Genomic DNA, 26,544 nt, shown 5'->3' on the forward strand with positions numbered 1-26,544 from the left:
ACCCGGGAGGAGAACGTTGCAGTGAGCCGAGATCGTGCCACTGCCCTCCAGCCTGGGTGACAGAGCAAGACTGCGCCTAAGGAAGAAAAGAAAAATTGACATCAGGTCATGGTGTTTGCTATTTATCGACATTTACATAGCCTTTGAATTTTGTTTCAAAGGAGATGCCAGAATAGCAAATTTTCTCCGTTGATTTTTGTTCTACCGATTCTGGCTTGCTTCCCCCCACTCTACCAGGTCTACTCTCACTTTCATGCCTAGCAAAACCTCACCTTTCAAAGAATTAGGCAGAATATTCCTAATTTAGTTAATAAGCTTTCATTTTAAATCTTAGGGAAGCAGTGTTAGTTTCGTTATTCTATAGGAACAGAAATTGGAGCTGCTACAACCTTCTGAACCAGAGCCTGGCAGACCCTCGGCTTCAGCCCTGTTCAATGTTTTTGTGTCTATGAAAGTCTTCTTAATTTTCTCATCACACATTTTAGATATCATGCTATGTATTTAGAACAGAGGAGGTGTGTAAGATTATGACCCTATGTTTTCTTTATCTTGTCTTTGTATTAATTTGAAGTTGTTTTTCTTTATTTGTAGCCAACTAACTAAAATAACAACACATATTTTAATTCATTTTTATGTGACAAACTTTTAAACTGAAGACTGCATCAATAAAATTGCATGCCATTAAATATGACTTTTATTGGATCGGTAAATTTTTAGAGATGACTTTTTTTTTTTTTAAGACAGCGTCTTGCTTTGTTACCCAGGCTAGAGAGTGCAGTGGTGCTATCTCGCCTCACTACAACCTCTGCCTCCTGGGCTCAAGTGATCCTCCCACCTCAGCCTCCCAAGTAGCTGGGACTGCAGGCCCGTGCCACCACACCTGATTTATTTTTGTATTTTTTTGTAGAGACAGGGTTTCACCATGTTGCCCAGGCTGGTCTCAAACTTCTGGGCTCAAGTGATCCGCCCACCTCAGCCTCCCAGAGTGTTGGGAATACAGGTGTGAGCTACTGCGTTGGCCTAGAGATGCTTTTTATGGGAAGTCACGATAATGGTTAAAACAGGCTTTAGAGTCAGATATGTGTGGGTTTGAAACAAGTGCTAGTTAATGGTTTGTGACCTTGGGAAAAATAATAATATTTCTACTTAATAGAATTATGTTGAAGGTATAATGAGATAGCATATACAAAGTGCTTAGCAAAATGCCTTTCCCACAGTAAGTGCTCTGTTAATAGTTTGCGTGGGCCGGGTGCGGTGGCTGACGTCTGTAATGCCAGCACTTTGGGAGGTCGCAGCGGGTGGGTCACCTGAAGTCAGGAGTTCGAGATCAGGCTGACCAATACGATGAAACCCCGTCTCTACTAAACATACAAAAATTAACTGGGCATGATGGCATGTGCCTATAGTCCCAGCTACTAAGGAGGCTGAAGCAGGAGGATCGCCTGAACCTGGGAGGCGGAAGTTGCAGTGAGCGAGAACGTGCCATTGCACTCCAGCTTGGGCAACAAGAGCGAAACTCCATCTTAAAAAAAAAAAAACAGTTTGTGTGTTTTTTTAAGGGGAAAGCAGTCATGTCTATTCAACATTAAGTACTTTAATGTTTCATTTTTTCCCTAAAGTTATTTATCCACCTTACCACCACACTGGAGCATAGATATGTTAACTTTTGCTACAAAACAAGTCACCCCCAAATCTTAGAGCTTAAAATGTTGACTTACTACTATTTCTCATGATTATATGGGTTGGCCGCTTACTCTGTTGGTCTCACCTAGGTTCACTTACACAGCCACCTTCACCTGGAGGCTCAAGTCATAGGTCTGGCAGCTGGTGCTAGCTGTCAGCTGGGACATCTCTGTTCCCCTCCATGTGGCCTCCCATCCTCCAGTAAGCTAGTCTGGCTTCTTTACATGGCAATCTTGGGGTAGTGTTCTTAGAGGGTGGCAGACAAAAGCTTGAAAACCACTTAAAGCCTATGCAGTGGGACTTGTGCAACATTATTTCCACCACATTCAATGGGTCAAAAAGCAAATCATAAAGCAAGACCAGATTCAAGGGAGTGGAGAAAGAGCTCCACCTCTGGTTGGAAAAAGCAGCAAAATCACATTGCGAAGTTGCATGCATAATGGAATGAGAGGAAATCATGGCCATCAAAGAATTGGTGGCCGGGCGCGGTGGCTCATGCCTGTAATGCCAGCACTTTAAGAGGCTGAGGCAGGAGGATTGCTCGAGTCCAGGAGTTCGAGATCAGCCTGGATAACATGGTGAAACCCCTACTCTACAAAAAATACAAAAAATTATCCAGGCATAGTGGAATGCGCCTGCATTTCTAGCTACTCAGGAGGCTGAGGTGGGAAGATCACCTGAGCCTGGAAGGTCAAGGCTGCAGTGAGCCATGATTGTACCACTGCACTCCAGCCTGGGTGACAGAGTGAGACCCTATCTCTCAATAAATAAATAAATAAATAAATAAATAAATAAATAAAAGAAAATTCCAAATGGGGGCCAGGCATGGTGGTTCATGCCTGTAATCCCAGCACTTTGGAAGGCTGAGGTGGGAGATCACTTGAGCCTGGTTACAGTGAGTTATGATCATGTCACTGCACTCTAGCCTGGGTGCCAGAGCAAGATCCTGTTTCTAAAAAATAAATAAATTCCAAATAACATGAAACATTAACGTTAAAGAAACACTAAATATTTAATGTTAAAATAACATTAAAGAAAGGCATGACATTTTTCTGTTTATCTAAGGGCATAGATTGAAAATTTGACAAACATAAATACAGGACCTGGAGATCTGAAGTCAGAAAGAAAGAAGGAGATGAAACAGGATCTGTTTTAGAGAGCTGCTCTCTTTCTACTTCAACCAACTCAGAGATATCCATCTATTTACTTGTATAAAGTATTAAGTGAAGAAGCAGATTTAGGGCTCAGAATTAAAGAAAAGCCCTTTTATTAGAGTGTACAAAAATGTTGATTTCTTTTTGAATTTTCCTGAGTTCAGTGGCACACTGGTAATCTCTAGTACACATGATATATGGCTGTTAGAACAAAATTCCCCAATATGTTAACACTGCAGCCTCCAAAATGGCTCCTAATTATCCCCACCTTCTGGTATCCACTCCTTTGTACAATCCTCTCCCACACCAAATCAGGGTTGGTTTCTGTAACCAACAGAATTTGGCATAAGTGATGGCATATAGCTTCCAAGGCTGAATTAGAAAAGACATTGAGGTGTTTGCCTGTTTCTTCAATCCCCTGCTCTAAAGGGAAGCCATAGCACAGACAAGCAAACTTATGGAGAGGGCCATGTGGTGAGAAACTGAAAATTCTTGCCCAAAGCCAGCAAGCCACAAAGACCTCTTGCCCATGGCCACATGGGTGAATCATTTTGGAATCAGATTCTCCAGCCCCAGTCAAGCCTTCCCTCAGATGCTTAAAGCCCCTGCTGACATCTTGTCTACAAACTCACGAGAGACCCTGAGCTAGAAACACCCAGCAAAGCTGCCCCCAAATTTCTGAAACACAGAAACCGTGAGACAATGAGCTTTGGGGTAATTTGTTATGCAGTAATAACTAATATACATTATACTACAGGAAAAAGCTCAAGACACAGAAGGCCAGATACAGTGTGATTCCATTTATATCAAACATCCGTAACAGGCAAATCCAAAGAGATAGAAGGTAGACTGCTGGTTATCAGGGGCTGAAGGACAGAGGAATGGGGAGCAAATGCTAATGGGTATGAGGTTTCTTCTTGTGGTGAAAATGAATTGGTTAGTGGTAATGGGCATATAATCTCGTGACTATACTAAAAATCACTGAACTGTACATGTTAAAGAATTTTATGGCATATGGACTGTGAATTATATCTGAAGAGTGTGTGTGTGTGTGTGTGTGTGTGTGTGTGTGTGTGTGTATTTGGAACAAAGCAGCGGATGGAAGTTGGAAGGACTTTGAGGAGGGTGTTAATGAAAACCTGAAGAGCCTTGAAGAAATTGTTGAGAAGTATGGCCTTTGAGGAGGCACCATGTGTAGCCTTAAGGAAAGTAACAGAAATCTTATTGGCAATTAGAGGAGGGGATTCTTGTTTAGTACTGACAGAAAATTTAGCAACACTGTCACCAGGAGTAACTCAGAAAATAGAAAACGTGCCTAATGAACTGGGTGACTAGCTGATGGGATTTCCATATACAGTGTTCTTTTGTTTGTTTGTTTTGAGGCTGGGTAATTTATAAAAAGAGGTTTATTTGGCTCACGGTTCTACAGGCTGTACGGGAAGCATGGTGCTGGCATGTGCTTCTGGTGAGGGCCTCAGGAAGCTTACAACCATGGCAGAAAGAGAAGGGGGAGCCCGGATGTCACAGGGCAAGAGAAGGAGCAGAGAGTCATACACAGTGTCGAATGTGCTTCCTTAATTCTTGTTGCTTATACTAACATGCAAGAGAAAGATGAGCTATAGGAAGAACAATTGGTAAAGAATTAATACTTGATGATTTAAAAAATTCCCAGACTTCAGATGGCAAATGATGCCAAAATTAAGAAATGGCTTTAAGGAAAAGATAAAATTGAGAGCACTTCCAGGAAAACATAGTCTAAAGATGAAATTGAGGGCATGACTATACAATCCTTTCTCAAGACCTCAAAATGAACCAACATGGCGCTTCAGAGAACTATTTAAACAAGAGTTCATTAGATTATTAGCGTAAGTAGTTCTTCCCATTATCTCGGCAGAGACAAGCCCCAAGTTAGAGGGCTATTCTGAAGGGACTTTGGGGTGGCTTGTCTACTGGAATAAACCCCAGTAAGATTCATAGGATACTCTTAACATTTTTAAATGTTATATTGTCAGCTAATAGGGTTGCTAAAACAAATTCAAAAATTAGAGAAATAAAATATTATATTGGCAGTGTCACTGTTAACTTAGACTGAAAGGACAGAGAGAATACAAAAAGGCCTTTGGGTCTCCAAACTTCTACAAGTGGGAAGCAGACTGAGAAAACCACTCAGCTAGAAAGATATGCTACCTTTCATGAAAAAAAGGTATAGGGAAGTGGCCAGGCTTAGTGGCTCAAGCCTGTAATCCCAGCACTTTGGGAGGCCGAGGGGGGCAGATCACCTGAGGTCAGGAGTTCAAGACCAGCCTGGCCAACTGGTGAAACCCTGTCTCTACTAAAAATATAAAAATAGCTGGGAGTGGTGGCACACACCTGTAATCCCAGCTACTCGGGAGGCTGAGGCGGGAGAATTGCTTGAACCCAGGAGGCTAAGGCTGCAGTGAGCCGAGGTTGTGCCACTGTACTCAAGCCTGGGTGACAGAGGGAAACCCTGTCTCAAAAAGAAAAAGAAAAAGAAAAAGAAAAAAAAGTATAACTCAAGGGCTGGGCACAGTGACTCATGCCTATAATCCCAGCACTTTGGGAGGCTGAGGTGGGTGAATCACTTGAGCCCAGTAGTTGGAGACCAGCCTGTGAAACATGGTGAACACCTGTCTCTTAAAAAAAAAGAAAAAAGTATAACTCATAAGGCAGAACTAAAAGCCCAGAGAACATAGCCAAGAGGTAAGAATTATTCTGAAGGCTTGAGTACTAATCAGAGTTGCCAACTTCTTTCTGACTGAATTTCAGTATTGCCAGTCTCCTGTATGTCTTCCATTTCCCTACTTTTTGAAGAGGACAGTATCTAGCAATTATCCTATATCTGCTGTGCTATTGTATGTTACACATATGGGGAGCAAATAACTGAAGTTCACAGGTCTTAAGAGAAACTGTACTTGAGTTGCTGTACCTAAGGAACTCATCCCAAGGAGCCCTCATTCACGCTTAGACCTGACCTGATTTAGATGATAAGATACTGGGCTTTGAGCTGATGCTATACTAAGGTGAAACTTCTGGAGGATTTGAAAGGAGGTAAGAGTATTTTGCTTTGGGAAGGACATAAATCATTGGGGACCAGAGGTCAGACTGTGGTACCCAACTTCCAAGTTGACACCCAGTGATTCCTACCTCCTTATATTCACAATCTATATAATCTCTCCAACATTTATTAGGCCCCATGTAACCCACGGAATTTGGCAAATGTGATGGTATGTGACTTGAGGCTAGTTTATAAGAGTGACTTCTGCCTGGCACTCTCTGTCTCATCACTTACTCTGCGGGAAGCCAACTGCCATGACATTAAGATATTCACGCGGCCCTACAGAGAGGTCCATGTGGTGACAAACTGAGCCCCCTTGCCACCCACCAGCCAGAGGACTGACTCTTGCCAGCAGTCATGCAAGCAAACCACGTGGAAGCATTTCCTCCAGCCCTGGAGAATTCTTTAGATGATCGTAACACCTTGTCTGCAACCTCATTCGAGACTGCGCCAGACCACATGACTATATTGCTCCCGATTTCCCGATTCCTTCCCTGAACGTTTCTTTTAAGCTGTAGTAGATAATATACTATTTCTCATGCTTTTGTTTCTGCTTTCATATTAAAAGGATATTTGGCCTGGGCACAGTGTCTCACGCCTGTAATCCCAGCACTTTGGCAGGCTGAGGCGAGTGGATCACCTGAGGTCAAGGGTTCAAGACCAGCCTGGCCAAAATGGCGAAATGCTGTCTCTATTAAAAATTCAAAAATTGACTGGGCATGGTGGTGGGTGCCTGTAATCCCAGCTACTTCGGAGGCTGAGGCAGGAGAATCGCTTGAACTCAGGAAGCAGAGGGTGTGGTTAGCCAAGGTCACGCCACTGCACTCCAGGCTGGGCAACACGGCAAGAGTCCATTTCAAAAAAAAAACCTCAGATATTTGGAGGCTCCTGTTGAATGAGATTTTCTCTGTATTACACATGCAGAAAGTACATATTTTATCAGAATATTTTATTTCAAGAGTTAACACTTTTTTTCAAAAAGTAAAAACAATAGAATTACTTCCCTGAGTATAAAGAACCAATTCTACAATAAAAGACGATTACAAAATTAAGCAATTAGAGGTACATAATTCTCTGCATTCAATTATACTCTATTTCAAATTTATTCTTAAAAATTTCATGTTTTGGAACTTTAATGTTTCAAAAAAACCACAAAACAACTCATTTTGCACCTGTGGTGTTAAGGTATCAGTCTGATCTGTCTTTATCAAATTCAAGGGCAATCTTCAAAGCGGTGCTATTGAGGCCAACAGACTGCATGTTACATATGATAGAAACTATGATTCCTCTTGGGGGAACCTTGTTATTTATAGTCTCTGTATCCAGTTCTTCAGGAAGGACCAGCAGGACACTACTAGCACCCACGGCCCCTCCAGTATGTGAAGCATAATGTCGTTGCTTTCTACAAGAACCATACGTTTGTTTCTTTTCCACCACACCCCACGCCATGGCATATTTACCCTCTTTATCCCAAGACATCTCTGTGTTAGGGACTGGAGTCCACATCATAACCATTGTTTCTGGTTTGAGGTATCCAGGTAAAAGATTTTCATTTGAGTTCTTAAACAGCCCGACTTGGTAACCATAAAGCATTGCATTCCCAAATTTCAGAAGGTCACCCACTGTAGACAGAAATCCACCACCAGCCCATTTATAGGAGTTATCCACGTAAGGTGTGTTGACAAGACGTTTCTTTTTATTGTAAACATAAAATCTAAAAGGAAATAAGAAATGATCATTAAAAATTTAATAATCACTGACTTCACACATGATAGAAAAATGTGTACATGAGACAGATTGTATTTCAATGTAATGATCATACATTCTTAGAAACTATAAACTAACCACTAATTTTCAGTATGATTCAGGTCCTAATGACACACAGATAACTAAGTAAGGTAGTCTAATTAGCTTTTGAATTAAAGCATAGAAAGTGGTTTTTTTCTATTGGTATGGCTTGTCCATGCTGAGTGTATCAAACTTTTAATACCTGCAAAAATTAATATAACACATGACATATTTGCCCTGTGCATATGGAGACACTTATCATTTGGTAGATATTCCTTGTCCTTGGGGTTAATGCTGAATCATGCCACAAGTGAATTTTGTAACCAACACTGTACACATCCAAAGCATATTGGGATATTTAGGAATAAGGTTACTTGTAAGATGACTAGATTTCTTGGATAAAAATACCATATAAGCTGGGTGCAGCGGCCCATGCCTGTAATCCCAGTGACTTGGGAGGCTGAGGCAGGAGGACCGCTTGAGCCCAGGAGTTTGAGTCCAGCCTGGGCAGCAAAGCAAGACCCTATCTAAAAAAAAAAATTCTAAAAATAATACCATATACATATCATATATAATGATGTGACATGGTAGTTTCTTGGTGCAGTGGGAAAGGCTGGAGTTAGCAAACCCTAGTTTGAATCCTTTCTTCTTTTTTCAAGATTCTTATACATCCCCTAAACGTACAAGTCATAATATTGGGTGAAGTAGTGCTGGCAGTTAGGAAAGGAGTGGCCACAGGTATGTGTCTGAAGATTTTAAAAAAGAAAGAAAGTCTAAAGGGGATCTTAGCATGCTCTTTAGACAATGAGAAAACCACCTATCCAATGACTTGATAGGTGGTTTTCTCATTGTCTCAAAATCAACATGTCTGTCATATTTCTTTCTCTCCATTAAAACCTTCATTATACAACTTATTTGACTTTCTTGCCCTAAACTCTCACATCCAGTAAGATGCTAAATCCTATTTATTCAATCTCTGCTTTGTGTCTTACCCTTCTCCCTTCCTTCCATTCCTATGGCAACTCTCAAATTTTAGGCCCTCATTACTTTCTGTCTCAACTCCTGATTATATTTGTAATTCCAGCCAACCAAGTAAAATTAAATCTAAAAGAAGTTACATAATAGAAACACATTTTTTTTCCACTGAGAAATAAATTTCCACTTTTCTTTTGAGACAGAGTCTTGCACTATTGTCTAGGCTGGACTGCAGTGGTACAATCATGGCTAACTATAGGCTCAACCTCCAGGGCTCAAGCAATCTTCCTGCCTCAGCCTCTTGAGTAGCTGGGACCACAGGTGTGTACCACCACACCTCGCTAAGTTTTTTCTTTTTCTTTTTCTTTTGGTAGAGATGAAGGTCTCACTGTTGTCCAGCCTGGTCTCAAACTCCTGGCCTCAAGCAATCTACTCGCCTCTGCCTCCCAAAGTGCTGGGATTACAGGCATGAGCCACTGTTGCCCAGCCAATAATCAGCTTTCAGTAACTTCTTCTTTTTTTTGAGACGGAGTCTCGCTCTGTTGACCAGGCTGGAGTGTAGTGGTGCAATCTCAGCTTACTGCAACCTCTGCCTCCCGGGCTCAATTGGTTCTCCTGCCTCAGCCTCCCCAGTAGCTAGGATTACACGTGCTGCCACCATGCCCGGCTAATTTTTTTTCTGTATATTTACTTATTTATTTATTTTTGAGACAGAGTTTCACTCTTGTTGCCCAGTCTGGAGTGCAGTGGCGTGATCTCGGCTCACTGCAACCTCTGCTTCCTGGGTTCAAGCAATTCTCCTGCCTCAGCCTCCCGAGTAGCTGGGATTACAGGTGTGCGCCATCACACCCGGCTAATTTTTGTATTTTTAGTAGAGATGGGGTTTCACCATGTTGGCCAGGATGGTCTCGAACTCCTGACCTCAAGTGATCCGCCCACCTTGGCCTCTCAAAGTGTTGGGATAATAGGTGTGAGCCACCACGCCTGGTCTATTTATTGATTTTTGAGACTGAGTCTTGCTCAGGCTGGAGTGCAGTAGCCCAATCTCGGCTCACTGTTCCTGGGTTCAAGTTATTTTCCTGCCTCAGCCTCCCCAGTAGCTGGGATTACAGGCATGCACCACCATGCCCAGCTAATTTATTTTTATTTTTTATTTTTGTATTTTTAGTAGAGACGGGGGCTTCACCATGTTAGCCAGGCTGCTCTCGAACTCCAGAACTCAGGTGATCTGCCCGCCTCCACCTCCCAAAGTTCTGGGATTACAGGCATGAGCCACTGTTCCTGGCTGATTTTTTCTTTTTTTTTTTCAAACAGAGTCTCGCTCTTTCGCCCAGGCTGGAGTGCAGTGGCACAATCTCGGCACACTGTGATCTCCACCTCCTGGGTTCAAGCGATTCTCCCTCAGCCTCCCAAGTAGCTGGGATTACAGGTGCCCAACACCATGCACGGCTATTTTTTTTTTTTTTCTTTTTCTTTTTCTTTTTTGTATTTTTAGTAGAAACGGAGTTTCCCTATGTTGGTCAGGCTGGTCAGGGACTCCTGATTTCATGTAATTTGCCAGCCTCAGTTTCCCAAAGTGCTAGGATTACAGGTGCGAGCCACTGCGCCCAGCTCTGTAACTTCCTTTTAACAGTAAAGCATTTCAAACCACTTACATTAAGACTGGAAACTAGAACTCCTCAGTTATTCCTCCTTTAAATATTAAAATATGGAGACTTCTACACTTTAGAATTCTAGTTTTAATAAGCAAATTCTAGATTTTAATCTCTTAGTTCCTTTTCACATAGGACCAATTAGTACATTTTTATGAAAATAATTTTGTTCAGCTGAAAGACAAACTTTACTATTTCAAATTCCTAGAACATTTCTGCTTAAAAGAATATAGACACAAGTTCTTGACAAAGTTACTGAAACATTTTTGTAACCAACTGATGGGACGATGCCAGATGACAAACAGCTTCTTCATACTTATTTATAAGAATCTCCAGATTCTGCACAAGAATGTTATATAACCACAGAAATCTACATCTCCAAACTTATAAACTAAAAATACTTTTTTTCAAGGGTGGGGGGACGGGGTCTCACTCTGTCACCCAGGCTGGAGTGCAATGGTGTGATCCCAGGCTCAGATAATCCCCCACCTCAGCCTCCTGAGTAGCTGGGACTACAGGCACACACAACCTTGTCTGGCTAATTTTTGTATTTTTTGTAGAGACAGGGTTTTGCTGTGTTGCGCAGGTTGGTCTTGAACTCCTGGGCTCAAGTGATCCACCTGTCTCCGCCTCCCAAAGTGCTGTGATTACAGGCATGAAACCACTGCGCCCAGCCTTATTTTTAAAATGCTTCTTAAATGTCTTTAGAGACAATATTCATCACTTGGTATTTATTGTTATAAGACGTTTGAAAACCAACAGAATTTCAAATGCATATTATAAAAACAATCCCACTTTAACATTTAGTATTTACATTTGGATTGAACTACTAGTAGACAGTCTTTCAGCTAAAGGCATGAAAAAGAGCTTAATACGGAACAATTCTTAATTCTAGAAGACACTTTAGAAATAGAAGGTAAAGGCCATATCTATACTGTCAAAATACAGCCAAAGTTGAGAGAAGGGGGGATGGTTAATGGGTACAAAAGAAACAGAAATAATTAATAAGATCCAGTATTTGATAATGTAACATGGTGATGATGGTCAATAATAATTGTACATTTAAAAATAACTAAAAGAGTAGGATTGGATCGTTTGTAACACAAAGGATAAATACTTGAGGGGATGGATAACTCATTTTACACGATGTGATTGGTATGCACTGCACGCCTGTACCAAAACATCTCATGTACACTGTAAGTATATACAGCTACTCTGTACCCGTAAAAATTGAAATTAAAAATTTTTAACATTAAAAAATACGGCAAACACTCCAGAAAACATTCATTTTATTTGGTTTTCATCCCATCTAGTTATAAAATTAGAAATTTTTGTTGCAAACACTGTGTCAAACACATAAAAAAAATGGCCAAGTTCTAATAATAAGCCGAGGCATTGACTGAGGATTCCCCTATCAACAAATTGAGTGTCTCTCAGTGGCAAGAACAGTCAATGAGCTCCTTTGTGATGTTCACTTACAGAGTTATTTAGTGTACTTCCCTATACAGAGTATATTTGCTACACAGAATCAATAGTTATGCGCCTAAACAGAATCAATGTTCCCACTGTTGCATTTAAGAAAATCCCAATTTTATTCAAGGCAACAACATACCCAGTTAAAAACAATTCTCTTGCCTCCCTTACAGCTAAGTGTGATCTTGTGACTCAAATCTGAGCAAAAGAATTTCAGTGCTATTGTGAGGTGGGATTCTGGTGAGATCCTTTAAACAGGTGACAGACACCGTGTGGTACTATTTTCAACATGTGCATAAACACACAAAGAAATGATAAAGAAGAGAAATATTTACTCCTGGAAACATAGTAACTCTAAAAAGCCTTAGTCAGGATATTATAAACAGGTTTATGGCTATACCCGACAAGTCAGTAGACTACATAACAAAGCTGGAAACATTTTTTCCCCTGCAAAATGGTACCATAAAACAAATCAATACAAACATACATATTAAGTTTTACTTTAAGGTTTTATTTTTGTCTATATCTTTGAAAAGATTTCTTTTACTCCCCAAACTCCCCCCCAAAACCTGGTACCTTTAAACTCCTTCAAAATAATTATTACAAAAAAGAATCAGAGTTGAGTTTCAGAGGCCCAAACAGATACTATATCAAATAAAACAAATAAAGCAAATAGACAAAACATTTTCCTAGGTAACAATATTCCCTTCTTTTAGTTCCCTATTTTATTTCAGCAGCCCATTTTGTCTAACTAAAATGAATCAACTACCCTTTAGAACCACTGAGAACTACAACGAATTAAAACGAGACAAAACAAAAAAACCAAACCAAAAGCATCTCAGAGCTGATAGGGACCCTTAACACTAGAGATAGAAACCCATTGCCTTTTTTCAAAGAATAGAAAATAAAATGAGCTAGGCTCACACCTGTAATCCCAACACTTTGGGAGGCTGAGGAGGAAGGATCATTTGAGGTCAGGAGATCAGCCTGGGAAACACAGCAAGATCTCATCTCTACAAAAAATTTCAAAAATCAGCCAGGTGTGGTGGTGCACATCTGTAGTTCCAGCTACTTGGAAGGCTGATACAGGAGGATCACTTGAGCCAGGGAGTTCAAGGCTGCAGTGAGGTATGATTGTGCTACTGCATTCCTGCCTAGGCAACAGAGTGAGATCTTGTCTCAAAAAAAAAAAAAAAAAAAAAAAGAAAGAAAGAAAAGAAAATGAAATTAACTCACCATCATATGGCAATTTTGATTTTTGCACAAGTCACAAGTTAATTACTCATCAAGAAAACAGGAAACAATAGCTGCTCTGCATTCTGCACATTCACAGAGCCTTAATTTCTAGGTTAGAAAAGAGGCTCGATGAGTGTACATAATGTCCTTCTCCCCCTTATATACAGAGCTAGACATCCATTTTCAAATTTTCAAATGTCTAGATCTAAATCATAGTAAGGTCATGCATCTATGCCATCTTTACTAGAGAAACTTTTTTTAGATTCAACTGACAACTTCTGGTATTTGTCTTTTGTTTTTGAGACAGGGTCTCATTCCATCATCAGGTGAGAGTGCAGTGGCACGATCACAGCTCGCTGCAGCATCAACTTCCTGGGCTCAGGTGATCCTCCCTGCTCAGCCCTCAAGTAGCTGGGACTACAGGTGAATGCCACCATGCCCGGCTAATTTTTTTGTATTGTCTGACAGGGTTTCACCATGTTGCCCAGGCTGCTCTTGAACACCAAGGCTCAAGTAATACACCCTTTTCGACCTCCCAATGGTATTCATCATTTTTCTTGTGCTTTCCAGTAAAATATAATGCTAGATCCAAAAATAATAAACACAAAGAGTCTGAAGTAGTTGAGAACCACAGGCCATTTAAAAAATTAAAATTCATTGCTTGTTGCTAACCTAATTTATTTTGGGTCCCCAAGAAATCTCTTTTAGGCCATAGACTGATTTGCAATGCATATTTAATCCTTTTAAATAAGCTGATAATTAAAAAAATTATAATTTAAATACAACAGATTGAGCAAAACTAGTACGGAGATAGGAACATAAAGCTAAAAAAGTTTCCAAAAAAAGCCACCATTTCATCTATTTCTTGATAAAGTGCAATTAAACCATTTGTAAAGCAAGTACTAATGGAAATATGCAAGGTAAAAGTAATAGTTGATTTGTTAAATGTGCTACCTTTCTAACAAATCAAATAATAAAATGGAAAATAAAACACCATAACTGTAAAATTCCTATTAGTAATTAAGCTTCAAAATTCTATCCCAAAACTCCTTTCACAAATTACTAGTAAAAAATATAATAAAATTTTAGTTTGATATATTCCACTGAATGGCTTTCAAACATTTTTTTTTAACCTCAACCCACAGTGAGGAATACATTTCTCCTTTTGACTGAATGAAAACACACACACACACACACACACACACCGCCACTCCCTTCTAAAACAGAAGTTTTATGGAGCAACACAGTGGCCAGTGGCATAGATGGCTGCTTGTTCACAAAACTGACTCTTCTATTCTTCCTTAGTAATAAAGTAAAGCAAGGCACATGCCTGCTCAGCTAAAAATTACATTTCTCAGCCTCCCTTGTCGCAAAGTTTGACCATATAGCTAAGTTTTTGCCAACAGAAGGTGGACAGAGATGAAGTGTGACACTTGCAAGTCTGGACCTTAAGGCCCTGAGTACAAGCTCCATACCCTGTCTCTTTTCAGGAGGCTGGGGCACCTTCGGGGCTGTGACTGAGCTTCAGGTGTACAGACAGGGACACCACTGTGGAGAGAGGAGCAGTTAGATGGATGAATCTGGCCTCTTAAAGGCTTGTGGGGAACCAATCAGAACTGTTCACCTTAGGAATGCTGCAAGGAGAATTAAACTTTTGTTTTCCTCATGCCACTGCATTCTGGTGTCTCTTTAATGCAGCAGCCCAGCCTTTATCCCAAAGCTTATATTTACCTTTACTACCTGCAATGTACGTTATCATATTCTATTCTATTTTGTTCTATTAAAAAAAAGAAATCCTGCTACTCGACCCACTAAACTGATTTTCCAACTCAATAATTGGACATACAAACCTACAGTTTGAATACCACTGTGGTAGGAAGAGAGAGGAGTAAACAGATAAAAATCAGTAAATACAAATACTTAACGAATTGAATTAATTCTGACCATAAATAATCAAGATATAACTCAACTGGCCATTTTGTAAACTTCTGACTCACCCTCCTAACATTTGACACAACTGCCCTTTCATGAGTGTTCTTTGTTCTTTCTGAACAAAGTATTTTTGAAAAGTTTTCAAGTATTTGCTTTCCAAATACTTTTTCCTCTAATAATAAAAATCCCAAATTACTTTAAAAGGTCAAACAAATTTTTATTGCATTTGCTAACACTGTGTCTCAAATTTTTCTCTACAAAATAAGCTCAAATGTTTATAATTTTAAAATTCAATACTTCCATGTGTGATTTTTGAAGTATACCAGTTCGGACGAGAAATCTGTATTTGGTTCACGTTATTTTAATCCTGTCTCATCTCAACCGAACATGTAAATTTTTTAGCACTTTCATATAGTCTTGTGCTTGTTTTATTCAACTAACTAAGTAATTAATTAATTTTTAGAGACAGGATCTTGCTTTGTCACCCAGGCTGGAGGGCAGGATATGATCATAGATTACTGCAGCCTGAAACTCCAGGGCTCAAGTGATTCTCTCCCCCGATTAACTAGGACCACAGGCGTGCGCTACAACGCCCGCCTCATTATTTAAAGAATTTTTGTAGGGATGGGGTCTCACTCTGTTGCCATGGCTGGTCTCAAACTCCTGGCCTCAAATGATCTCCTGCTTTGGCCTCTCAAAGTGCTGGGATTACAGGCATAAGCCACACAGCACCTGGCCTGAGTTATTTTAGATTATGTAAATTAAAGTTAAAACTCTAAGTCATAGAAAATGTCTCCATAACAGAAAGCATAAATTAAATTGTAAAATTTGTAAAGTCTAAAAAGCTGACTAAACCCTTTCCTATTATAGTGGTAAATGAATCAAATATGAAATTATATAAAATCATAGCATTTTTCACTCCTAAGGGTAAAAATTCTAGTTAACTTGTCAAAATCTGTTCTAAAAGCCTCTCCATAAATTATATTAAAGTCTGCTTAAGCAATTCACCTAGGATTTTGTTTGAACACCCAATTCAAATCTACATAAGTAACTTGAACTTGATATTTTATACTTAAAAGCTGTAGAAGAAAATGGAGAGAAAATGTGGTTTAAATGTTTTAAATCTTAAATCTTACTAAAAAGTACCTAAGGATGCCTCACTGTAAAATAGTGTTTACACCCAGATAGTTTTTAAGTGTTCAATTATTTTAGTTAGATATTATTTTGTATTTTTATAATATATCAAAAAAAATTTTTTTGAGATGGAGTCTCCCTCTCTCGCCCAGGCTGGAGCGTAGTGGTGCAATCACAGCTCCGTGCAGCCTCACCCTCCCAGGCTCAAGTGATCCTCCCAGCTCCGCCTACCAAGTAGTCAGGACTACAGGTACACACTACCATGTCTGGCTAATTTTTTTGTACTTTTGGTAGAGATGGGGTTTTACCATGTTCCCCATTCTAGTCTTGAACTCCTGAGCTCAGACGATCCACCCGCTTCAGCCTTCCAAAGGGCTGGGATTACAGGTGTGAGCCACCTCGCCCCACCCCCAGATTCTTAATTACCCTTATTAATGGCATGTAGGAGAGGTCTACATAATCCAAATAAGAAGAGCATTTTAATGTTCACTATCAACACACATAAAATCAAGCAGAAAATCATTCAATTAAAAATATATACACATACATAAGAAAGAACAAAATCATGTCCTTTGCAGCAACATAGATGTAGCTAGAGGCCATTATCCTAAGTGAATTAATGTAGAAACAGAAAATCAAATACCGCATGTTCTCACTCTTAAGTAGGAGCTAAACACTGGGTACATGTGAACGTAAAGATGGAAACAAGAGACACCAAGGACTCCAAAAAGGGGGACGCAGGGAGGAGGGCAAGGGTTGAAAAACTACCTATTAGGTACTAAGTTCATAAGTTCATTATTTGGGTGACAGGTCCAAACCTCAGCATTATACAATACATCCATGTAACAAACCTGCACATGTACACCCTGAATCTAAAATAATAATTACAAAAATGAGGGGATTACCATGTTAGCTACATATCTAAAGGGCGGTGTGGCCCCACTGGTACCTATGTTACATAATCATATTCTTTTCTTTGTTGGGGGGCGTGCAACAGAGCCTTGCTGTTACTCAGATTAGAGTATAGTGGGGTGACCTCTGCTCACTACAACTTCCACCTTCTGGGCTCAAACAATCCTCCCACCTCAGCCTCCCGAGTAACTGGGACCACAGGCACGCACCACCATGCCTGGCTAATTTTTGTATTTTTTGTGGAGATGGCGTCTCACTGTGTTGCCCCAGCTAGTCTCAAACTCTTGGGCTCAAGCAATCCTCCTGCCTTGGCCTCCCAAAGTGCTGGGATTATAGGTGTGAGCCACTGTGCCTGTTCATAACATGTATTCCTTTTGAAAGAAAATTTATGTACTTAATTGATTTATTTGCTGGATGTTGGTCTTTAAGCCCCTGGAGGGCAGGAGCTATGTCAGGTTAGCTCTACTATGCGGTACAATATGTGGCATGTAGTATTTGCTCAATAAATATTTACAAATGTATGGCAAAACAAAACAAAATTACACATATAGGTAAGCAATCTAATAACCATTTACTGTTACAGTTTTAATATTTCATATACTATTTTAAAAGCAACATATTAAATAATGACAGTGACAGATTATAACTCACTGACTAAACTAAGAATCCATGAATGCATACTGGTATGAATAAATAAATGAGAGAGAAGGGAAAGCACTTTTTTTTCTGAGATAGAGTCTCACTGTCACCCAGGCTGGAGTGCAGTGGCATGATCTTGGCTCACTGCAACCTCTGCCTCCAGGGTTCAAGAGATTATCCCGCCTCAGACTCCCAAGTAGCTGAGATTACGGGTGCCTGCCACCACACCTGGCTGATTTTTTGTATTTTCAGTAGAGACGGGGTTTCGCCATGTTAGCCAGGCTGGTCTCAAACTTGGCCTCAAGTGATCCGCCTGCCTCAGCCTCCCAAAGTGCTGGGATTACAGGCGTGAGCCACCGCCCCCCACCCGCTCCTTCTTATAATAGAATGCCAACTAATAAATATAGAATGGATGATGGAATTAGAAAATCACCATTTGACAACCATCACTGTAATAACTGATTCAGTCATGAATCATCGATAGATGCTAAAACTAGTAGAAAGTTTGATGAGAAACAGGATTTTTACATCATCTTAAATTATCTCCTCCAAATATACTTGTTAATTACAAGGTAAAAATAGTAACTTTACAAAAACCTGACAGGCACCACCTCAAAAAGTGATTAAAATACCATCAGCAATAACGGGACAAACTGATGTCATGTGACTTCTGATAGCTATGACAAGTAAATGTAATGTGAGATCATGGATTAGATCCTAGACCAGAAAGAAAAGTTTTTCTGCTCTTTTGCTATAAAGGACATTATTGGAACAACTGGCAAAATTTCAGTAAAGCCTGTGGATTTGATAAAAGCATTGTATCTATGCTGATTTCCCAAATGTCCTTGGTTTTTTGTTTGTTTGTTTTCCTTTTTTGAGATGGAGTCTCGCTCTGTCACCCAGCCTGAAGTGCAATGGCACGATCTCGCTTATTGCAACCTCCGCCTCCTGGGTTCAAGGGATTCTCCTGCCTCAGTCTCCCCCGTGGCTGGGATTATAGGCACCTGCCACCATGCCTGACTAATTTTTGCATTTTTAGTAGAGATAGGGTTGGTTTCACCACATTGGCCAGGTTGGTCTCGAACTCCCGACCTCAGGTGATCCACCCACCTCAGCCTTCCAAAGTGTTGGGATTAGAGGCGTGAGCCATCGCGCCCGGCCCTGAATGTCCTTGATTTTAGAAAATACACATTTAAATATTTATAGGTAAAGGGGTATCACGTCTACAACTTATTTCCAAATGGTTCAGAGACAAACACACGTGTAGACAGAAAGGTAATGCAAATGCGGTAAACTAACATTAAGGGAATCTGAGTAAAGGGGATATGTGAATTCTTTGTACTACTCTTGCAACTTTTCTGTAAGTATAAAATTATTTCAAAACAGTATGAAAACCATTAAAAACTAATAACACGTAAACAAAGCATTCATTAAAACATAAGAAAAGGAATGGTTAAAGAGCAAATTACAGATGCTCAGGGTGGGTGCAATTTTGGTTTCATTATTCATGTTTGAATTATTAATATTATTGCTGTCTTTCATCAAAGGGTCTTAGTGTACTTTATAAACATGTTTTACTTCCTTCACTTTACAGATGGGAAAACAGACATGTAGAAACGCTCCCAAAATGTGGCAAGTTGATTTTGGAATGGAAACAAAGAAAATGTGACTTTTAATTAATAACATAGTGTTAAGATGTGATACAGCTAGACACAGCAGAAGGTATTCATTTACCTTGCTCTATTGTAAATCACTGGCTCATTTTCTTCCTGCACAGTTGTCAGCATATCCAAGTCTTGGAATATTTTCTGCATATAGTCCAAATATTTATAGCCTGAAGCTCTCTCTACTATAGCTGCCAGTAGGGTATAGCCAAAAGTTGAATACAAAAACTGACTACCTTGAGACATCATTGCAAGGAGGAAAAAAAGAAAATGCTTGATTATTATTCAAAACTATATAAAATATATTCCCACTGAAAATTAGCATACCTTTAAAACAGGAATATTTTACTGCAGCATTTAGAAAAAGAATACAGGACAAACACATCAACAAATTGAATTAACTTTGCAATTGTCCTTATTCCAAGTCCTTAACACAAGAATAAAATTACGATCAGCACACTTAACATTTCACATAAATCTGCTCCTTTCTCTGATAATAAAGTAAGCAAATAAATCCTACCTCAAAACAAAACAAAAATCTTTCAAAGTGACACCAAAACAGGAAGAGGAAGAAAAGCAAAGCAAATTTGATTTCTTGAGTCAACTTTGTTCTTAATCTACCTCTACTCATTGTTTAGGGCATAAACGGGCAATCACGTTCTTATTTTATTAGAATATATGGGTCAGGAGCAGCGGCTCACTCCTGTATCCTAGCACTTCGGGAGGCCAAGAGGGGAGGATCACCTGAGGTCAGGAGTTCCAGACCAGCCTGGCCAACACGATGAAACCCTGTCTCTACTAAAATACAAAAATTAGCCAGGTGTGGTGGCGGGCACCTGTAATCCCAGCTACTCAGGAGGCTGAAGAAGGAAAATCGCTTAAACGCAGGAGACGGAGGTTGCAGTGAGCTGAGATCGTGCTGCTGCACTCCAGCCTGGGCAACAGAGCCAGACTCCATCTCAAATAAAAAAAATAAAAATTAAAATAAATAAATAAATAAATAAATAAAATAAAATGTAGGCACACTAATCTTGCTTCAAATACATACTTAAATTTAAATACATATTCAAATATATATAGTATTTCAAATAAATAACTTTATATCCTTTTGGGTTCTGGACAAACTCAAACTGGTTTGAGATAGGGTCTTGCTCTTGCTGTTGCCCAGGCTAGAGTAAAGTGGTATGATTGTAACTCACTGCAACCTTGAACTCCTGGGCTCAGGGATCCTCCCGCCTCGGCCTCCTGAGTAGCTGGGACTACTTACAGGCGCAGGCCACTGAACCTGGCTATTTAAAAAAATTTTTTTGTAGAGACAGGGCCTTGCTTGTTGCCCAGACTAGTCTTAAACTCCTGGGCTCAAGCAATCCTCCCACCTTTGCCTCCCTAAGTGCTGGGATTACAGGTGTGAGCCAACTGTGCCCAGCATGGAACTTCATTTTTAAGATAAAATCCAAAATTATATTTTATTTGCTCTTATTAGTTATATCTATATAATATCTATTCAACTAAAAGCTTTTAAAATGAAAATAGAATATAAGTATATAAAACTATGGTAAATTTAGATTTTAAGTAGCTTCAATAGGCACCAAATCAAAAAATAAAACAAAGATAATTATTTGTATAGATCAGCTTTTTGGGAAAAATTATTGATGAACACTCATTTCTTTAAGAAATAAAGGCACAAAATAAGCTGAGCAATTTAAATTCTAACTAAGTACTAAAATAGCAATACCTTAACATGTCTATTTTGGTCCAGGTTGTATTTAGAGAACTATTATTCCAACATTTCTCCATAAGTTTGCATGAACATCTTGATACTGAGAATCCTCTAAATGACTGGGTAGTCTCCAATGAGGCAAAATTTAAACAAGCTGCCTAGATGCTAGGCTTTGTTAGAAACTACAGATAAAAACGCAAGCACCAGACTAGCCCATATCACAAACATTAGCCTCACTGAATGCACTCGGGGTGGTATCATTTTTTATTTCCTGAAAATTAACATTTCAGTAATGACGATTTTGTTAAGAGAAGGGATGAACACTCACCAGGCTTAAAGAACAAAGGATCATTTTTAAATAATCTTAGGGATTCAATTGAATTTTCAAACTTTTCTCTCAAATATAATTCGCCTTGTTCAAAATCATTCTTTTTCTTGCCAGGTTTTGAATTCCGGCATTTGGCTTCATTCTCCTGCTCTGTTTTAAATTTAGTAAAATCATTCTTTTCATTACTTTTGCCTTCTTTTTCTTGCTCAAATGCAACAGTCTCTTTCATCATCTTCAAGGCTTTATAAGCTTTCTCTTCTTTCACCTTTTTTATATCCTTTTCATAATGACGAATTCCACTTAAATGGGAAATCAGTAATCTTGTTGTGACAGAAACCTAATTGTAAAAACACGAAAATTCAATTACAGTATTAACCCGAAAAACAGAAAGTTAGTTACCTTGGAATAATGTCTCAGTAATATTTTCCATTTTGAACTGCTGCTGGGAAAATGTCATGTACAAATCCTTAGCCTCAAATTTCAGAAAAATACCTACCTGATTATCATCTCGATGGAAAAAACCTAATACATTAACAATAACTAAAAACAAGCCGAAGAATCCTATGAAACATTTTAAATATAAATTCCAGCATAAACCATTTAACATGCCATTAGTAAAATGAACTGTGAGTTTCACTACCTTTTCACCTTCATATTCTTTTTCTGGGAATTCGGGAACATAATGTTGTACTGGAATATCAAGATCCAGTTTCCCTGCTTCCCACAATTTGGCAAGAGCAACCATGGTGAGACTTTTGCTGATGCTGGCAATTCGCATAACTGTCTCTGGCTTACATGGTACACGGTTCTCAACATCAGCATAACCTAAACCTTTGGGGGAAAAAAGTAAAAAGTCACTATTAACAGGCTTCATGGTCAAACAAGTCTTCAAAAACTGAAATAATACTATCTTTCAACATGCTGTGTTTATCTAAAAGAAAAGATACTCGACTTTTATACGTTACTTAACACTGGACATGTAAAGGATTAAAATCTTAGTATACTGGTAAGTCTAACAATTTAACCTTATAACTAAAGTGAAATTGTACCGTTTGCAATAGCAATTTTCTATGACTTAGATACAAATTTTTCTTAGCTTATCTAAATAACTGAGTTATTCCATATTTTAAATAAATTATTATTTAAAGAAAACATCATTATTCTTCTTCAGATTATATTTATTTTTGACTTTTGAGTAAATTTCCACCAAATTCCTTGAAATAGCCACTCAATAAAAGTAAGTGTGGGCCAGGCGCAGTGGCTCATGCCTATAATCCCAGCACTTTGGGTGGCTGAGGCGAGCAGATCACCTGAGACTGGGAGTTCGAGACCAGCCTGGCCAACATGGTAAAACCCCATCTCTACTAAAAATACAAAAATTAGCTGGGCGTGGTGGCGTATGCTTGTAATCCCAGCTACTCGGGAGGCTGAGGCAGGAGAATCACCTGAACCTGGGAGGCGGAGGTTGCGGTAAGCTGAGATCACGCCATTGCACTCCAGCCAGGGCGACAGAGTGAAACCCCGTCTCAAAAAAAAGTGTGAAAAGATGTCCTGCAAACCAAATCTAGCTAACCATCAATTTAATTTGGCTGCAAACCAGAAGAAAAATTATGTACTAACTTAAAGCTTTTTCTAGAAAAAATTTTAAATTTGGTTTCCATGTTCTCACAGGCTGCAAGTGTGTAAATCTAACCAAGAAAGAGAAAGTGCCTGTAATCCCAGCACTTTGGGAGGTGGAGGCAGGTGGATTACCTGAGCTCAGGAGTTCGAGACTAGCCTGAGCAACATGGCAGAAACCGCATCTCTACAAAATATACAAAAAAGGGCAGGGCAGGGCAGAGCAGAGCAGAAAAAAGCCTGGCGCGGTGGAGTGGAAGGAAGGAAGAAAGGAAGGAAAGAAAAAAGCCTGGCGTGGTGGAGTGCACCTGTAATCTCAGCTACTTGGGAGACTGAGATGGGAGAATCACCTGAGCCCAGGAGTTTGAGACTGCAGTGAGCCAAGATCATACCACTGCATGCCAGCCTGGGCAAAAAAGTAAGAGACCCTGTCCAAAAAATAAATAAATAAATAAATAAAAGAAAGAAAGAGAACCGAGATCTGAAAAGAAATAAAAGGAATACAATGACTATAAAATTGTATAGTCGTAAATATCTAAAAAATATTTGCATAAAGTCCATAAAGCTGACATTTATATAATTTTTGATTATGAGATTTATCATAAATTAGGTATAATGATCAGACTATACTTATACTTGAAGATTCATTTTCCTTTTTTCAAAAATTTTAAGCCAGGCGCCGAGGCTCATGCCTGTAATCCCAGCACTTTGGGATGCCGAGGCAGGCGGATCACCTGAGGTCGGGAGTTCGAGACCAGCCTGACCAACATGGAGAAACCCCGTCTCTAATTTTTGTAAAAATACAAAAATTAGCCAGCTGTGGTGGTGCATGCCTGTAATCCCAGCTACTTGGGAGGACGAGGCAGGAGAATTGTTTGAACCTGGGAGGCGGAGGTTGCGGTGAGCTGAGATCGCACCGTTACACTCCAGCCTGGGCAACTAGTGAAACTCCAAAAATAATAATAATAATAATAATAATAATAAAATTAAAAAGTTTTTTTATAGAGACACAGGTGTCACTATGGTGCCTGAGCTCGTCTCAAACTTCTGGCCTTCAGCGATCCTTCCTCCCTAAGCACTGGGATTACAGGTGTGCACCACGTCAACTGGCTCATTTTTCTTCAAATTCAAACCCCTACTGCTTCCATCAACTTACTGCCTTTAAATGGCATACGAAACTTTTTTTTTTGAGACAGAGTCTCGCTGTTGCTCAGGCTGGAGTGCAGTGACACGATCACAGCTCACTGCAAACCTCCACCTCCCAAGTTCAAGCGATTCTCGTGCCCCAGCCTCCCGAGTAGCTGAGATTACAGGCACGCACTAGCATGCCTGGCTAATTTTTTGTGTTTTTAGTAGAGATGGGGTTTTGTGATGTTGCCCAGGCTGCTCTCGAACTCCTAAGCTCAGGCAATCCACCTGCCTCTGCCTTTCAAAGTGCTAGGATTACAGGCATGAGCCACTGCACCCGGCCTGAAACATCATTTTCTAAAAGTACAACTCCTAGAAACCTAGGATGACCAATTAGATCAATTTCTGTGCAAAAGAGAAGTTATGAAAAATAATGCCTTGATAAAAGTATCATAAAATGAATAGAAATCCCTCTCCCTAAGTTTCTTGCCTTTTGTTTGAAAAAAATAGTTGACATCTCTGCCTGGTAAAAAGCCTAAGAAAGTAGACGGAAAAGTCATTAAAGACAAGGAAGAGTGTATAACCCCAGTACTTAGTACTCTGCCTTTTATGGAAGAGAGGACTCAACAAATTAACTTAATTAAAAAAGAAAAATTCACAAATTCTGAGTTTTATCTACCCCTAAGTGTTACCTACAAGTACTCAGCTAATGGATTGTTCTACACAGTAGTCACCCCTTATCTGTGGTTTCGCTTTCCTCAGTTTTAGTTATCCATGGTCCGAAAGTATTAAATGGAATATTCCAGAAATAAACAATTCTTAAGTTTTAAATTGCATGCCACTCAGAGTATTGTTGTGATTGTTTTATTTTATTATTGTTGTTAACCTCTTACTATGACTGATTTATAAATTAAACTTTATCATAGGGATATATATATATATGAGAAAATATAGAATATACAGGGTTCAATACCATCCACGTTTTCAGGCATCCACTGAGGGTCTTGGAATATATCCCAGGATAAGGAGGGACTACTGTACACAACTTTCAGACCAATAAATCCAGTCCTAAGACAAAAGTGGGAGTGGATAGAAGCAAGCCATCTTTATGACTCCAATTTATTGGTCACATTTTAAGCCTCACTGTGATTTAAAAACACCCGATTCTTTATTATGTTAGATGTTTTCTCCACAATATGCATCGTTTTACGTAAATGCAATAGTATTTCATGGGATCCACTCTAACCAGTAAAACAATATTTTATTTACCAACTGGCACAGAACAAAACAACAATTTTCTGAACCCACCTTCTGACCAGACTTCTTTTCCATCTACAGAAACTCCAACCACTATGCCCGGTGCGCCCACTTCATCCTAAGACCAAAGGGAAAGAACTGACAGAGGCCTTCTGAAACAGCCCAGATCACTCCTCGAAGACCTTCCAAGGCCCCGCCCCCAGAGCCTGGGCCCCGCCCCCTCCAGCCGGGCCCCGCCCACCTCGTCCCAGGCCATGCTCACTCACTAACAGCTAGGGATGTGCCTGTCCGCCTCCTAGGGGGAAGGGGCGGTCCCAGAGACAGGCGGTGACCTCCGCCCAGATTTGGGGAACCCCCAAGAGCGTCTGACCACGGCTCAGCGGTGGGGAAATGGGAAGTCTTTCTCGGAAGCCGATCGCGGGCACCCCGCCGCCTCGGGTGGGGTCCACTCAGCCCCCGACAGCACCGCCGAGAGGGGTGGGTCCCCGGCCGCCTACATCCCCCGTCCCAGTGGCCGCACCTTGATCCTGTGCAGCAGGTCGCGGCTGCTCTCGATGGCTCTGGCGAAGCACCTGGAGCGGGGCGGCGCCGGGGTCTGTGGAGACCACGGGGCGAGGGACTGCGCCTGTGGCGGCTCGGCCAGAGGCGACGCCTCAGGGTCGGGGGCCGCGGGGGACTGCGCCGGGGCCGCGCCCCTCAGCCCACCCGCCAGCTTCACCCCAAGCGCCAGCCCCAGCCCCAGCCCGAGGCCCCCGACCCAGCCGTGGCCGAGCGGCGGCAGCCCGGCGCGCTGATGGACCCCGCGTCGTCCGCAGCTCGAGGCCAAGCCCCTGGGGGCGGCAGCCCGGGCAGTCACTGCTGACAGGAGCCGGTACATGGCGTCTCTGTACAGCCGGCCGCCACCGAACTCACGCAGACCCGGCCGGCCGCGGCTCGGGGCGGAGGGAAGGACAGGGGGCGGGACGGGGGCGGGGATCGCGGTCAGACCCTAGCAGTCGACGCCTGACGACCCGAGCGCCGATCGCATCGAGCCCTTCCTCTTCCCTTTTCTTGTCTCTTCGTTTTTTTCCTATCTTTCTGTCTCTCTTTCCTTTTTTTTCCTTTGCTTACCCTCAGATCAAGCGTCACCTCCAAGAAGCCTTCCTAGTTCCCGTCCCATGGGCGTTCTCGCCCTAA

The 26,544-nt window shown here is 40.6% G+C and overlaps 1 protein-coding gene across 1 annotated transcript; it reads right to left on the reverse strand.

Moving 5' to 3' along the window:
* Positions 1–6,845: 6,845 nt before the first annotated feature.
* On the reverse strand, positions 6,846–26,314 carry LACTB (lactamase beta). Its single transcript, XM_010374202.2, has 6 exons — positions 25,889–26,314; positions 25,420–25,486; positions 22,007–22,197; positions 21,367–21,703; positions 19,389–19,554; positions 6,846–7,627 (listed from the first exon to the last, which is right to left on the reverse strand). The coding sequence occupies exons 1-6, from the start codon at positions 26,243–26,245 to the stop codon at positions 7,102–7,104; spliced, it is 1,644 nt and encodes a 547-aa protein (XP_010372504.1). The 5' UTR covers positions 26,246–26,314; the 3' UTR covers positions 6,846–7,101.
* Between the last annotated feature and the right edge of the window lie 230 nt (positions 26,315–26,544).

The sequence above is a fragment of the Rhinopithecus roxellana genome, chromosome 5 (genome assembly GCF_007565055.1).
Source record: "Rhinopithecus roxellana isolate Shanxi Qingling chromosome 5, ASM756505v1, whole genome shotgun sequence".
Classification (NCBI taxonomy): Eukaryota; Metazoa; Chordata; class Mammalia; order Primates; family Cercopithecidae; genus Rhinopithecus; species Rhinopithecus roxellana.